Here is a 15,556-nt window from a genome sequence, read left to right as displayed (position 1 = left end):
TAGGTTGGCTCATCCTACCTGAGGAAAGGTTGAGCTAAGCTTTTTTAGGATGCTTTGGGGAAAGAACCCATCCTAAGGAAAGAAGGGAGAACCACACCCCAGTGGGACGCAGCAGTACCCAAAAGTGACAATGATCCAGTACTGCACGTGCCTGGAAATGCAGCTTGACAGGACTGGATTTGTCAAGAGTGTGTGGGAGCCATCCTTTGGGAACCCAGAAATACTGAAGAGCATGTTATAGTTGCTTGGGATCTTGGGTGAACAGAAAAGATAAGTCAGTGAAACTTGGGTTAAAATTGTTAGTTTGTCTCCACTGGTCCCTGCAGGCTGCTGAAGCTTAGGAAACTTAAATTATATGTGGTGAATCAACAGATTTGACTGGCTTGTTTCAGAATTATGGTATCAGTATAATATATTTCAGTGGTTTTACCACCTGTTTGATAATATTTACAAATAATACTCCAGAGTAATACCCAAATTAACTTTAGAAGGGCTAAAAATAAAAATCTTAAGAGCCAAATGCATAATTACTTTCAGTAAAGGGAAGGATAGCTATAAGAAAGCTTTTTAAAAACCTCTCCACACTGACAAAATTGGGTTGCTTAAATGAATCATATAAAATTGAGTTTTTATGTATGTCCCAAAGAGAGTAACTATATAAATATAAAACCATAATAGCTGAATTACTTTGCTTTTACCCTATCAACAATGGCCAACTAAACATTTCAGTATAAAGATAAATGGGCACACTAGGATATGTTTCTTTTTGTAAATGTAATCTTTTGTTTAAAACATAAAACAAAAACATAGATAACAGCTAGAAGATGATTCAATTCCTGAAGATCAAGAATAAAATAAAAACCAAGTTATAATAGTGGCTTTTACAAAATAAGGTGTTTATTTTAATGTCTTCACATACAAACTCATTTAAATGAAAACAATGCCATTAGTGAAAACTGTGGTATCTTAACTACTGGGATATCTGGAATTCTTTATAAACTGAAGAGAAAAAAATCTACCATTTTATGGCTACAAGCTGATTCTATCAATGACATAAGATCATCTTCATGAGTCAGTATTTTCAATGATGGATAAAAACCAAAAGAATTAACTTTAAAACTACCAATAATTGCACATTCTATGCGGGGCTTATGGCCCACATATAGGACTTTCTGCCTGCTAGTTATCTTCTCCTGTTAATTTGCTGTATAATTCTTATTTATTTCTGTCTTCCTTTAGTACCTCTTGTCTCGATATAGTTTTGTTCCCATGAATATATGTAATCAAAATTTGTGAGTATAAGTAAAAAGAATTGTGCCTTTAAGATTTAATAAGGCTTTAGAAAACCTGTATTCCTTTGAAAATATAATAAAATAGGAAATTTAGGAAACTTTACAGAGCTGTTTTATGAACTGGAAATTTTAAATCTGTTTGGGAAATAGTTGGTGCTCAATAAAAAGTAGCTATCATTATCTACCTTGTATTGTTGTGGGAATATCTGAGGGCACACTGTAAAGTGCTATGATATGTAACATAATAACTGGTTTATATATCTACAAACAGAATCATATATGCAATTAAGAATCCAAATTAACAGTTCAGTAATAGGAAATGCATGAAAAGAACATGTCATTAAAAGGTCATGCAAAAATATGCAGCCTACAAATCTGGGGAAGCACTTCTTCCAAGACTCTAAAGCAAAGATCATGGTACATTAATTAAGACCTGAAGAAGCTATAAGAGGATCAATGCAACTACTCAAATATAGAGTACATTTTTACCTCTGCCCAGGAATGAGGAAGGTAGTAGTCCAGATGTTTGAACGCCAAACACACTGTGGTGATTAAGGCAGAGATAAGGTGTGATTAGGTGATAAATTCCAAGTCTGAACTCGAACCTCTTAGTTTTAGGTTCCAAAGGAAAAACCTCAATTATTAGTAACAAATATGTTATCAAAAGTTATCTGATTTAAAAAGCAGAAAATCCTATGGCAAGTAATTGACATGTTCAGCCCCAAAGTGATGTGAACAGCATAAAATAGATGAAGAATTACATAGACACAAGTCAAAGAAGCATGTGCCCATCTTGAGCTTAGTGAATAAAAAATGACCTAGATGACTTAGAGATAGATACAGTCAAAATAGCTTAGAATTACTGTTAGTTTTGTTAAATGTTATTATAGTTGCATAGTGGCTTTATATAGGTAAAAAGTACCTATCCATCACAGATGCATAAAGTATTTATGAGTAAAATATGATGCATAAGGTTTTGTTTTTAAAGTTTCCAGAAAAAAAAGAAGAAAGGAGATGGATGAAATGATTAACAAAATGTTGATATTTTTTAAAACTGAGTGAGGCACACATGAGGTTCATTGCATTATTCTATTTTTGTTTGTATTTGAAATTTTCCATAATAAAAGGTTTTAAAACATTTGAAAAAGAAGAATAGGTAGCTTATAATGTTGTAGGTAGTTTATAACATTTATTGAAGAAAAAGAACATGAGGATGAAATTCAAAGTGTTACAGGAGGTAAAACACACACTATGTGTTATTTAATCAATAAAAGTCATCAGAAAGAACAAAGTAATTATAAGTCTTATTGGGTCACAAATCATAAGAAAAGAAAAATAAATAATTAAATGAGAAACTGATTCTCTAGTAACATGTTAAATAATAACTTCTAAACTTAGTTTTCACTCAACAATGAGAGTAAAAAGGAACACAACTTAGACTATATGTTCTTCAGAATATAAAAATTATTCACCAGATTATAGTCAGACTGTAATTCCAAATGGAATTTTTCCTTTAGACCACTTTTTCCCCCTTTCTGATGCTATTTTAACCAAAATAACCTTCCCCAAGCAGCTTTATCCTATAGGATACTACTGCAGGATAAAGGTCCGTTGGCTAGTTGTAGAGTAGAAAGGTGGTGTAGAATACATATAGAGCTGAGTTTTGGTCCAAATATGACATTTAATAGATCTAAGCTCTTGAGAAGGGCATTTTAACTTTTCTGAGCTTTATTTCTAACATGGAGATAATCACTATCTCAGAGTTTTTTGAAATATGGCATACAAAATATGTTACCTGCTTTAAATTTTCACAGATATAAAGAGTTTAAAAAGGATATATTAAGATTTTCTCTAAGTTAAAAATCATAGTTGAGGTTTCAAATCTCAGTGTCAGTGAACATCCAATATTAAACTCTATCACTAGGCCACTATGGTCTCTTCCTCCTTATTCTAGTCCCAAACACATTTTTAGTAAGTTAATTCTCTTCCTCTGAATGACAGACATGCTTATTTACACTTCAATGTATTGCCAAGAATGTAAAAAGTTGAGAACTATGTTAAGGAAACAACATTTTCTATTATAGTGAATATTTAATTTAGTCTTTGTAGGAGTACATGTGTCTAGAATATATACAAGGTATGTCAGACAACAGGTATGAAAATCAGGCATCTCATTTATTGTAAATGAATTAAATTATCATCAGCACCTTAAGAATTCAGTAAGTAAATGTTACTTTTAAGACATGGTTTACCCTGCATTAACTCAGTTGCTGAACCTAAAGAAAGGAATCACCTTTACTCCCAGTTTATCACTAACCACAGTTGTAAAACATAACTGGGCAATGATTGGAAGTTTCTCCTTTGGAGAAACAAACTGACCTCACAGAAATGATACTGACAGTTGGAGGTCTCCCAGCAGTGAAGCCCACCAGTTAAAAAGCCCCACCTCATTACAGAACCTCTAGGCAAGTTCATAGTGACTCACTCTCAAATATGAACAACAAATACCTGGAAGAAAACTCACTCTCAAATATGAACAACAGATACCTGTCTATTAATAAAGAGAAATAAATAACAATAAAACAGCAAAGGGACCAATAGGAACCAGAGATAATGTAGGACCCAGAACAAAACTTAAAAACCAAAACAGACAAAGCGGGAAAGAATATACTCTGGGGACAAGAATCCCTATTCAATAAATGGTGCTGGGAGAATTGGTTAGCCACTTGTAGAAGACTGAAACAGGACCCACAGCTTTCACCTCTCACAAAAATCAAATCACGGTGGATAACAGACTTAAACCTTAGGCGTGATACAATCAGAATTCTAGAAGAAAATGTAGGAAAGACTCTTACAGACATTGGCCTAGGCAAAGAATTTATGAAGAAGACCCCCAAGGCAATCACAGCAGCAACAAAAATTAATGAATGGGACATGATTAAATTAAAAAGCTTCTGCACAGCCAAAGAAACAGTCCAGAGAATAAACAGACCACCTACAGAATGGGAAAAAATTTTTGCATACTACACATGAGATAAAGGACTGATAACAAGAATCTATTTAGAACTCAGGAAAATCAGCAAGAAAAAATCAAGCAACCCTATCAAAAAGTGGGCAAAGGACATGAATAGAAATTTTTCAAAAGAAGATATAAAAATGGCTAACAAACATATGAAAAAGTGTTCAACATCTCTAATCATCAGGGAAATGCAAATCAAAACCACAATGAGATATTACTTAACCCCAGTGAGAATGGCCTTTATCAAAAAAACCCAAAACAACACATGTTGGCGTGGGTGTGGAGAGACAGGAACACTAATACACTGCTGGTGGGACTGCAAACTAGTGCAACCCCTGTGGAAAGCATTATGGAGGTATCTTAAACAGATTCAAGTAGACCTGCCATTTGACCCAGCAATCCCATTACTGGGCATATATCCAAAGGAAAAAAGGTCATTCTGTAACAAAGACACATGTACCCAAATGTTTATAGCAGCACAATTCACAATAGCAAAGATGTGGAAACAACCCAAATGCCCATCAATACATGATTGGATTAGTAAGCTGTGGTATATGTATACCATGGAATATTACTCAGCTATAAGGAATGATGAAGATACGACATCTCTATGATTCTCCTGGACAGAGTTGGAACCCATTATATTAAGTGAAGTATCCCAAGAATGGAAAAACAAGCATCACATGTACTCACCAGAAAATTGGTTTCCCTGAACATCACCTAAATACAAATCTGGGAACGACACCAATTGGACATCAGACTGAGGTGGGGGGTGGGGGAGGGGATGGGGGTATGCCTACACAATGAGTGCATTGCGCACCGTTTGGGGAGTGGTAACACTTGAAGGTGCTGACTCGGGAAAGGGGGGGGTGGGGAAAAAAAATATGAAACTGTTGTTTTTAAAAAAAAAAAAAAGATACAGCATACTTTTGTTTCTTAAAAAAAAAAAAGAAAATAAAATTTTAAAAGTTAAAAAAAAAAAAAAAACCAAAACAAAGCCTAAAGTAAAATATTCTCAGAGAAATAAGAGATTGTATTTATAAAACAAAGCAGGATGTTAGGAATAGGGAATCATCAGAAAATAAGAAAGAAGCTTATAAATTAAAAATTACCAAAATTTTAAAATTAAAGAGAAGGAGAAACTCAGAAAAAATCTTCCAGGATGTAAAATAAGGAGGCAAAGAAACAGAATATAGGAGAGATCAATCCCGGAAGTGCAAACTTTGGCTAATAAGAATTCTAGGAAGAGAGAACATAGACAAAACGAAAGAAACTCTTCAATGAAATGACAATTGACTTTTAAAATAGGCACATATGTTACCTCGATAAAAATGAAAATTTATTAAAAATCATACAGGCAATTATATATCTCAATGTTTAGGTGTCTGCCTGCCTGGCGTAGGGATATGGATATCACCATATATTATAGTATTGTTTTCTGGTTGTTTTCTATGGATTATGCTGTCTTTTCACTTCAATTATAAACTCTTCAAATCCAGGAAGACTATTTGCCACTTATGGCAGGCACGTATTCTATTTCTGATAAATACTTGTTAAACTCATTTGCTTTGAAGACGACTTGAGTTTCCATTAAGCTCTGTGACTCCTTAAGAGGGTTCAGTCTCTCAGCCTTGGTACAAAAGTAAAGGTCATTCTTAGCTAAAACAGTCACTTAAAACTCCAGTAACTACTCTGAGAATCCCAGCTTTTCCATCAAGTCTAGAGGGAAGCCATGTTAACATTAGACAATGATAAATTTAAAGTCAGTCAAATGGCCTTTGTTTAAATACCCTTAAAAGTCTTTCCTCATTCAACTTTCTTTTCAGAAAACTTGATCCGAGCCTCCATCCAGACACACAGTTCTACGGTACCAGTTAGTGGAATATGTAGGCTATGAATCAGACTCCACTGTGGAAACTAATCCTTGAGTCACGATCATAATATTCCACTGGCATGCACCCCAGGGACAAGGTATTCATTTAAGAGTGCCACTCTTCCATGCAAAAGATGAAGCATCGAGCAGCTTCCACTCGTCGTCACAGTCGTCACTGAAATATCCTAGTTTGGTTATCTGTTTGTGCAAGGCTGTCTGGTCACCCTCACCTATCAGGATCCCGTAGTCATTTCTGCCCTATTCCCAAGGGTCCCTGCATTTATCCATTCATTTAATAAATATTTATTGAGTGACTATTTTGAGCTAGGCACTGTTCTATGTACTGAGGATATAAGAGTGAACAAGACAAAAAGTCCCTGATTTAGGGAATTATAGTTTAGTAAATTAGAGCTCAGAAAAGATTACCATTCTCTATTCAATTCTAGAGAATTTACACTTGCTTGCCTCCTTGCCTATTTCTATTACATATTCCCAATCTTTAACTTTTTTCTGCTGCATGTACATCTGGTATCTGAAGTATTAAGATATATGTTTTTAATCAGTTATTCATTATAATGGCATTTCAGGGACTCACTTGACGTTTCAACTGTGAACTATATTACTATTCTCATGAAAGAATGGTCTTAATTCTCAATTCTCAAAGTGCGTTTGGGGAATTAGCAGCATTGGTACGATCTGGTAGCTCGTTAGAAATACAGAAATCTCAGGCCCCACCTCAGACCTACTGAACCAAAATCTACATTTTAATACGATCTCCATGTTATTTACATGCACATGAAAATTTGAAAATCACTGGTCTGACATCTTAATAAGCCATTCTCCAATTGCGATACTTAATAAAGCATTAGAAGGCATCCTACAAACAAAAATTTGACAGAAAAGAAAAAAGGGAAGTAATCCTGAACATTAATATGATATATAATATGAATATCAATATTATTTTAGCTATATCATAAAGTGTTATCTTCTCAGCTTTTATAAAGGGGCAAAAGATTAAAATTCTGTTAAGAATGTTTCTGTACTTAATGAACTGTACTTAAAAATGTCCATTATACTACCAATATCCTTGAGGTTAATTTCTTTTTGCTCAGTAATATAGTTTTCTATTAAGGCCAATCAAAATGTTTTAGAGTATTGTGGTTTTATAATACCAGTAAGTCAAGAGAAGCCCTAATTGTTCCCTCCCCTCACCCCCAGATACTCTAGAGTCTAACTAGAAATGTCATGGATTCACTCGTTCAAGGTGCTCTTTGCTGTGACTGGTCCAGGAATTGAGCTACAAGGTATACAGACATGTGGGCGGCCTGCCCTTCCAGGCTCTCAGATCTGCTGCTCTTGTGATATCCCAATAGTTTGGTTAAATCTTAGCAAAGGCAAAATTGTTTTTCAACAACTGCTCCCATGTTGAGAGCCTCCCCCAAAACAGCTCACTGAACTGGGACAGATCTGCTCACCCCTTGTTTTGTAATTTTTTCCTTATATCTCTAAGTATTTGTCTTCATCTGACCATAGACTCCCAATTTCACACAAGGGCAAACAAAGAATACTGAACCAGACACTTGAGCAATAGTTCAGATATTTCCCGGATATGCTGACAAGACCATTGGTTCCCTTTCCCAGCACTCATTTGCTCTTTCTGCTGACTACCTTCCCGACCTCAACCTGTTGCCCGGCTGTGCCCAGAGCCTGTGCCAAGCCCCCTTTGCCAAAACAGCTCCCTAGTCCATCTTGCTCCCCTGCCATCCGTGACGGGAAGGGAGACTGGATCCAGAAGGCGAGGGCTTACAGCAGTGAGCACATGGTGGGCTCCATATCCTGGAAGAAGCCAGTGACAGAGGCAGTTACTTATTTGCCAAGTATTTCCTAGGAATAGGCCTTAAAACACTGACTTGTTTTCTACACGGAAGCTCTATTTTGTTTTGTCTCATTTTTGGTGGTAGCAGGGGATTGAGAAAGTTAGAATAATGCTGTCCAAAATGAGTGGTGATAGTCATAAGTAGTTTCAGATTCTCACTTCTCATTTCATATTGCTGAATCTCCATTTCAGTTTTCACTGCCCACACTCACTTATTCTGTAGTTCCAAGGTGAAAGAACAGAGGGCTACAACCTGTTTTTGTTTTTGCATTTGGGAAAGAGACTGTACTCTCCTTGTTGAGAGGGAGTTTGTCTTATACACCATATACATCTTATATACCAGGTTAAACTGTGTCTTCTATATAGCAATCATTAAATATACCTTGCCTAAGCTATCTCACACTTATTTTATGACATTCAGCGAGCAACCTACATTGACTCTTTCTGTTTCATTCTTTCTTCAACCTGCCTTTCAACCCCACCTCCTCCTGAGCCTCTGCTGAAGGACCTCCTAATTGCCATATCTGGTGGATACTAAAATTCTCTGTGACACTGCATGCTTTCCTCCTTCCCTTCCCTCTACCCCACGATGCCATGCTCTCCTGGCCTCTCTAATAGTCCTTCCTTAGTCTCCGCTTTATCTCTTCTTCCATCACCTCACCAAAGTTGGTGCTCCCCGGAATTCCAATTTATCCATCTCACTGTATGCTTTCTCTAGATGGGTTCATCTTTACCTGAGGCTCTGCTATACTCCCAATCTGCACTTGCAGCCTCAGCTCTCTCCCGAGCACTGGTCCTGTCTCTCCAACCATCCTACGTGCCAGCATATGACCAGGGCAGAATCGCAGGCACACAAACTTAACAGTCTGTGATTGCTTCTTCACCCTCCCAATCTGGCCCCTTCTCCTGAATTCCCTACCTTAGTTCATGACATCACCATTCACCCAGTTGTCTAAGTTAAGAAAACCTTGATTCATTTATAATACATGGTGTCATGAAAATGTATAGTTCAAAAACATAAAAATGAACAATTTACACTCTCAAAGACTGCCATTGCCTAACCACTGTGTATTAGCAGGAGATACGCTACTCTGTCTTTAGCATGAGGTGGCAGGTCTAATGGGATTCCAACCTACTGCCACCATCAGCTCCTCCCACATCCCTAGGCCACTCTGTGTTTTAGCTGCACTCCACCGTATACAGGGTGACATTCTTTCACATCTCTAGCCTTGCATGTGCTGCTGCTCCTGCTTAAAACAGTGATTCTCAACAGGAGCCAATTTTGCCCCTGAGGGGACACTTGGCAATGTCTGGAGACTTTTTCTTGATTGTCACGGTGGGGGAGAGGGATGTTACTTGTATCCAGCAGGTAGAGGCCAGGGATGCTGCTAAACATCCTGCAGCCTCCCCCTACAAAGAGGTATCCTGCCCAAAATGTTAACAGTGCTGAGATTGAGAATCTCTGCCCCAGAATATCCTTCTTAATTTCTCTGCCTGGTGAACTCCAAGTCACTCATCAAGATGCAGCTCAAATGTCACCTCCTCTGTGAAGCCTTCCTCTACCAACCAAGTCCTCTCCTCTAGAAAAATATTGTCACATCTTTCTCACTTTCTTATACACACTTCTATTTTAGCATATCACAAAACAGACTGAAATTTTTTTTTTGTTTGTTTACCAGTGTGTCCTTATTACCAGAGCTCCTATTACTAGGAGCTCCCCTGAATAGAGACTGTATTTCACTCATCTTTTATTCGCAGTGGTTGGGACAGTGCCTGGCACTCAAATGTGTGCTGGATAAATGAATTAAAGATGGCACATCTACAGAGCATAGTATGTCCAAGCAAACAATTCAGCTCTCTGAACCTCTCTGAAATTAATGATTCCTCAGCTCTAAGAAATATATATATACACACAAGTATACATTTTTCATCAAATTTCTAAAAATGGTCATTGTTACATCAGTTTAGAGTCGATATTTATAAGTCATATTGGTTATTATAGGAAAGATTAGGTGCTATTAAAAATAAATTTAACCAAATGTCTTTAAATATTCTGCTAAATTTAATAAAATAAGGACAGGGAAAATAATGGAACACTAAAATAAGTATTTTAAATATTTATTTTAGGAAGAACTAAATAAAGAAAAGATTGAAATATATAATCTTGAGATTAGTGTTAAAGGCTTTGAAATAATTGAGACATAAATGTTTTAAAGTTCTATTACACTAGATTTAAGCAATTTACCTACCCAGGATTAAGTAACAGATAATAAACAAAAACTTTTATAACAAAAAGAAAAAACATAAAAACATTTCTAATAAAAACAGCCATATAAGTGAAGAATAGAAGACATGCACAAGCTTGCGCAAAATGCTAAGGTGCATTAAATAATTGGGTAATTAAATCTGAGCATTCTAACAACAAAGGAGATTCAGGAAACAACAGAGAGGGAAAAATAAAATAATAAAATTAACTTCTATGCAGATTTTAGAAATCTGAATAGTAATAATTTTTTTAACTGTATAAGTATCTTAGTTCTTTAACCTATTTCTGACAAAATATTAAAATGTTAAAACCTCAAATATTTATTTTCACATTAAAAGTCATTATATAGCCTTTACAAAAGTAATATTGTATTTCAAAAGGCATATATAATAAGCATAGGCCAGCTATTGTTATGTTCTTTGCTATGCCTGAAATAAACATTATCATGTAGACTACAAAGTCCCATCTTCATTTTAAGTTGTAAACACAGAACACAGCCTGTGTCCCAGATTCAGGTAAAAGCTCTCACCAGATTTTAAAAATTAGTCATTAATGAGCTGCTCAGTGTAGAGAGCTAGAAACTTAATTTTATATGCTAGTGACTGGTAGCTAAATACATAAGAAAAGAATCTGTAGACCTCTCAGTGCTTTAGAAATCAGGGTCTCTGACCAAAGCAGTGATTTAATTTCACGGCTGCTTGGTACAGATAGCTGACATTACTAAATCCTACTCTAATATCAACTTGTTAAATGTGAATCCAGACTCAGCATATCAGAATACTAACCCAGACTAACTGGAGTCATGGGAAATATTTTTGGAGCTGTTTATTTATAAATGAGTTACAATATACCACTATAATTAGATTAATATATAATTATTGATAAACACAGGATTATTTCTAAAACCCATTATTGTTGCCACTGATATGTTTAGAAAAAGCAACAATAGAATCTTCCTCATAAAATAAGACCTTAATTTACTACTTATCAATAGATCAATTTAGATCTACTATAAATTGAATTTAACTGTCACTATATTATTTATAATACTTTATAAAGAGTTGTCTAATAAACATTAAAAGAGGGGGGAGAATTTAAAGCTCTTTAGCAAACTGTACACTTCTGAACTACATAATCCAATAAACTACCAAAAAATAGAATCTTCCCAAAGGCAGACATTTGATTGTCACACACAAAAAATTTAAGTTAGATTACCTAAGTATAAATAAAACAAATAAAAATGTATATTTTTAGTAATGCAAAAGGCATTTAATTCAAATTTCATTAAAAATACATTTAAAATACCCTTTTGAAAAGCATCAATAACAATAAACTATAATATTACCACAAAATCAACTATTTTAAGGATATTTCTATGAATATTTCTAGGTTAATTATTCCTTTCATGTTAATTGTTTCATTAAGTAATATAAATTTACAAGTAACATTAATGCAATTAGCAAACTATTAATGTTTCTTTAAAGTGTCTCTTTTTTCTGGGGAGAAAACAGTTAACTGGATTATAATCTCCCAAAAGCTGGTTTTAGAAAAGTTTTCTAAGGGAATTAAATATTCTAAAACATAGATTGGAATTTGAAATTTGATCTTTTTTTCATCCTCAGTAAACTAGTTGTTTATATTAACATCTGGGCATTGCTAACAATGACTATATTTACCAGATTTCAAGAGAAAGAAAATAAACTAGCAATTACTTAAGACTTTATTTACCTAAAGCTACTTGTCCAGAAGTTTACAAAAAACTTTAATATAGATATTGGATGTTATAAAAACATAGATAAACAGATAGGTTTTTTCCCCAAAACTATTATGTACAGTCATCTAGAATTGGTTTAGTTAGAAAATTTTTAAAATTTCCTGGAATCCGGTAAGATGTTCCAAATACAGAAATTTAAAAAATCTATTTCAGTCAAAACATTTTAAATACCTTGGAAAGGCCAAATTATATAAAAAAAACCTCTTGGCTAAGTGTCATTTGAGTTAAATTACTAATATAATAAAGCAAAACTGTCAAAAAACAAATAAGGTAAATAGAAAATTAAGAGAGATGCCTAAGAATTTAAGCCAAATTCAGAAATATAAAACTTAGAATTCAATATTATTGAAAGAGTGAGTTACATTTTAGAAGGCAGTATTAACTGGTGGCTAAAGAAAAATAAAGTGGAAACAAAATTCCTGTGGTTAAGCATATATACAAATGCAAATGACATTTATTTTTCCTCTGCTTTAAACATGCAGCATAATAGTTTTTATCAATGGTCTTATAAATACATGTATTTCAGAGATGTATTTCCTCTATGTTCATTTATAACAAGATCTTCACATTTTGATATGGGGTTTTTTGTTTAAATATTTTAAATGACATTCTATATTTTACTTCATTTCATAATGATTAAGGAGGGAAACTAAATAATCATTTTTGAAAATAGGAATAAAATATTGAGTTACACACTATCATACTATGCCATTTAAGGGAAAAATATACCAACATAAAATGTTGTGAAATAGTTTGTTATTTAAAGCTTATTTTTAAACCATAGCAAGTTTTGGCCTAAATCACTTAGTAAAGGTTTTTCTTTTTTTTAAAGAATACATATTTTGTACATTGGTAAAATAACAAATAGAGTAAAAAACTATAGGGGGTTCTTCAGACTGATAAAGTTCATGACTACAAAACACTTGTTAGTTAAGGACCAGGAAAATATATAAAACTGCTTAGTTATAATAAATTTTAATCAAATACTACATTAAGCTATTCTAGTATAAATTAACATTTACTAAGACCAAAGGAAACTTACCTTACAAGAATTAGATAGTTCATTTGTGAAATCTCTGTTGCTGTCTCTTGATAAATTATCAACTTTACCTTCATTTCCAGATGCAAACTTTATGAGTAGTTGAGATGGTCCCCCCTTAGAACAATTGTGCTTAAGGCTGGATAAACAGGAAATATTTGGATAAGTTCCTCCCAATGAAATACTTCTTTGTAAAATAGCATGGTTTTTGTTTTTCTGTGAATTTGGTCTTTCCAACTCTCCATTGATATGTATTTGATAATCTGCGTTCTGGGAGGATGGTAAACATGCAGACGTCCTACGCAGGAGCTTAATATACTCTGAATCAGAATTAAGCCTGATTTCTGACATCTCTGGTTTACAATCACCATTTGCTGTTTCACAATCTAATGCAGTTGCTTTCTGTTGGGTGAAATGCACTGAAACAGAAGAATATCCTTCAGATGACTTTTCACAGACAGTCTGTTTTGGACTATTATTTGAAATAACAACTTTCTTTTGTAATGAGCCCTTCACATGAAGTGGCCGTATGTCTCTGACTTCTCCAGCAGTACAAACTGTTTTAGATAACCGAAGTCCATTGACAGCTGTTGAAAGAAATGCCTTAGCACTAGGACCATCTTCATTATGTGCAATTTCACTAGGAGAAATAACAAACTGGTGTGAAGTTTGATAAGATCCTTTGCTTAGAAGAGTACCTGTACTTGTTGGAGAAGTTGGTGGGGTATTTGAAGGACTCCCAGGAAAAATGACTAAGGATGAACAACGTTTCAGTGGAATTTTTGCATTCCTGCTCACCGGCAATTTCATAATCTCTAATCCATGCTCCAAGTCATCCTGGACAAAGGGGACTGTACTTGTATTTCTTGAAAAAATGTCACATGGAGTAGTATTCCTGTTTGGCACACTTCTGTTGGAGGTGCTATCAGAAGATAAATTTCCATCATCACTTGGTGGAAAAGTATAACCACTACTGTCACTGATGACACTGTTAGTGTATGAACCTCCACTTGTGATACTTGCACATGACCCATAATCACTACCATTGCTGCTGTAAGATCCATTATCACTGGCTGAAAAGTTACTAAGGCTACCACTACAAATGGCAGAACTGCTTAAAAGGTTACCATCATTCACAACATTCAGTTCATTATCAACCACAGCATTGTTGTAAATGCCATCCTTCAAGATACAAGTAAATGAAGCATCATCACCATCAGCTAACACATTGCTAGACTGAAGACATCCACTGTACCTTGTTGGCTGTAGCGAAATCTGTAGACAGCTGCTCTTTTTATTAACATTTTCAGATGACGGAACAGATGATCTTTCCTGAGACTTAACGTTTTCCTTTATTAACGGTGCTAGTGCAGTCTGTCTGGGAGTCAGCTTCATTTGAACAACGTTAGATGTTGAAATCCGGGTTGGTCTTTTGAAGCACATGTGAACATGGCTATCCAAATCATCTCCGGAGGTTTCTGACAAAGGATAAGTATTGCTTCTTCTGGCTGCAAAGTGCAATCGTAAGCTTTGTGCCATTTGTTCTCATTTCCAAACATGTTAAGGGCTGAAAGTCATAACAAAGATCTCTGTCCGTAGACAAGCTAGAAGCAGCTGCACTGCATCGAAAGAAAAAATCATTTATGGTGCCTAAAAAAGCTATTAAGTAGTAGTCTTTATCCTAAGTAAAACATTAGATATCAGATATCACAGAAAGAAAAGGACGACCCATTCCTGAGACTGATGTTTCCAAAATGTCTTGAATCGCTTGTAGTCAAAATGCCTTCACTTACAAAGCACTTGATTTCCAGCGACCTTTAAGCTGAGCTCAGCTGCAGCACACTGACTCAAACACAGCCAACCTTGTTTCAATTATACCTTCTCCAATTTGCATGAATGAGTAACACAAGAACAACAATCTTCTAGCATTTCAAGTTGAAACAGTATTTTTTCACTCCAGCTCTACTAAATGAACATTTAACTATGTGAATCACAGTGCCTATACTTTCTCCAGCACAGTTTGACCACTAATATTTTTACCCATAGGTATAGAATTACAGGAAGTTGGTAGGAACGAAACCCCATGTATTTGAGTATCAAATCAAAGATTGAATTTCCTAATAGTAGCCATACTAGGAATCTGGTCAAGTTAGTTAATGTAGAAAGGAATATGGACTGTTAAATTTTTTTAAATGAGTAAATTCAAACGGTTGTATAAATTTGGAAATACCAAAACTTTGGGGTAAATTAAAACTGTAGCACTAAATCAAATAGATAAATATCTTAGCTTCCAAAGTACAGTTATAAAAAGTGAAAGCTTAAGGACAGAACTACAAAATTAGCTTGGTAATACTATTGCAAAAATTGAGCATAAGTCTGAGAAAAAAAAAAAAGTTTAAGAGAAGCTGTCACCAAGA

At 34.8% G+C, this 15,556-nt stretch overlaps 1 protein-coding gene across 2 annotated transcripts in view; it reads right to left on the bottom strand.

Moving 5' to 3' along the window:
* Positions 1-14,678, bottom strand: part of NEDD4 (NEDD4 E3 ubiquitin protein ligase) — a 65,469-nt gene extending 50,791 nt beyond the window's left edge. For both annotated transcript variants that reach the window (XM_069459562.1, XM_069459569.1), the window contains exon 1: positions 13,143-14,678. In XM_069459562.1, coding sequence (XP_069315663.1) covers positions 13,143-14,678 — 1,536 coding nt within the window. The remainder of the gene's footprint in view (positions 1-13,142) is intronic.
* Between the last annotated feature and the right edge of the window lie 878 nt (positions 14,679-15,556).

The sequence above is a fragment of the Eulemur rufifrons genome, chromosome 2, assembly GCF_041146395.1.
Source record: "Eulemur rufifrons isolate Redbay chromosome 2, OSU_ERuf_1, whole genome shotgun sequence".
Classification (NCBI taxonomy): Eukaryota; Metazoa; Chordata; class Mammalia; order Primates; family Lemuridae; genus Eulemur; species Eulemur rufifrons.
This window is presented reverse-complemented; position numbering and strand designations above follow the sequence as displayed.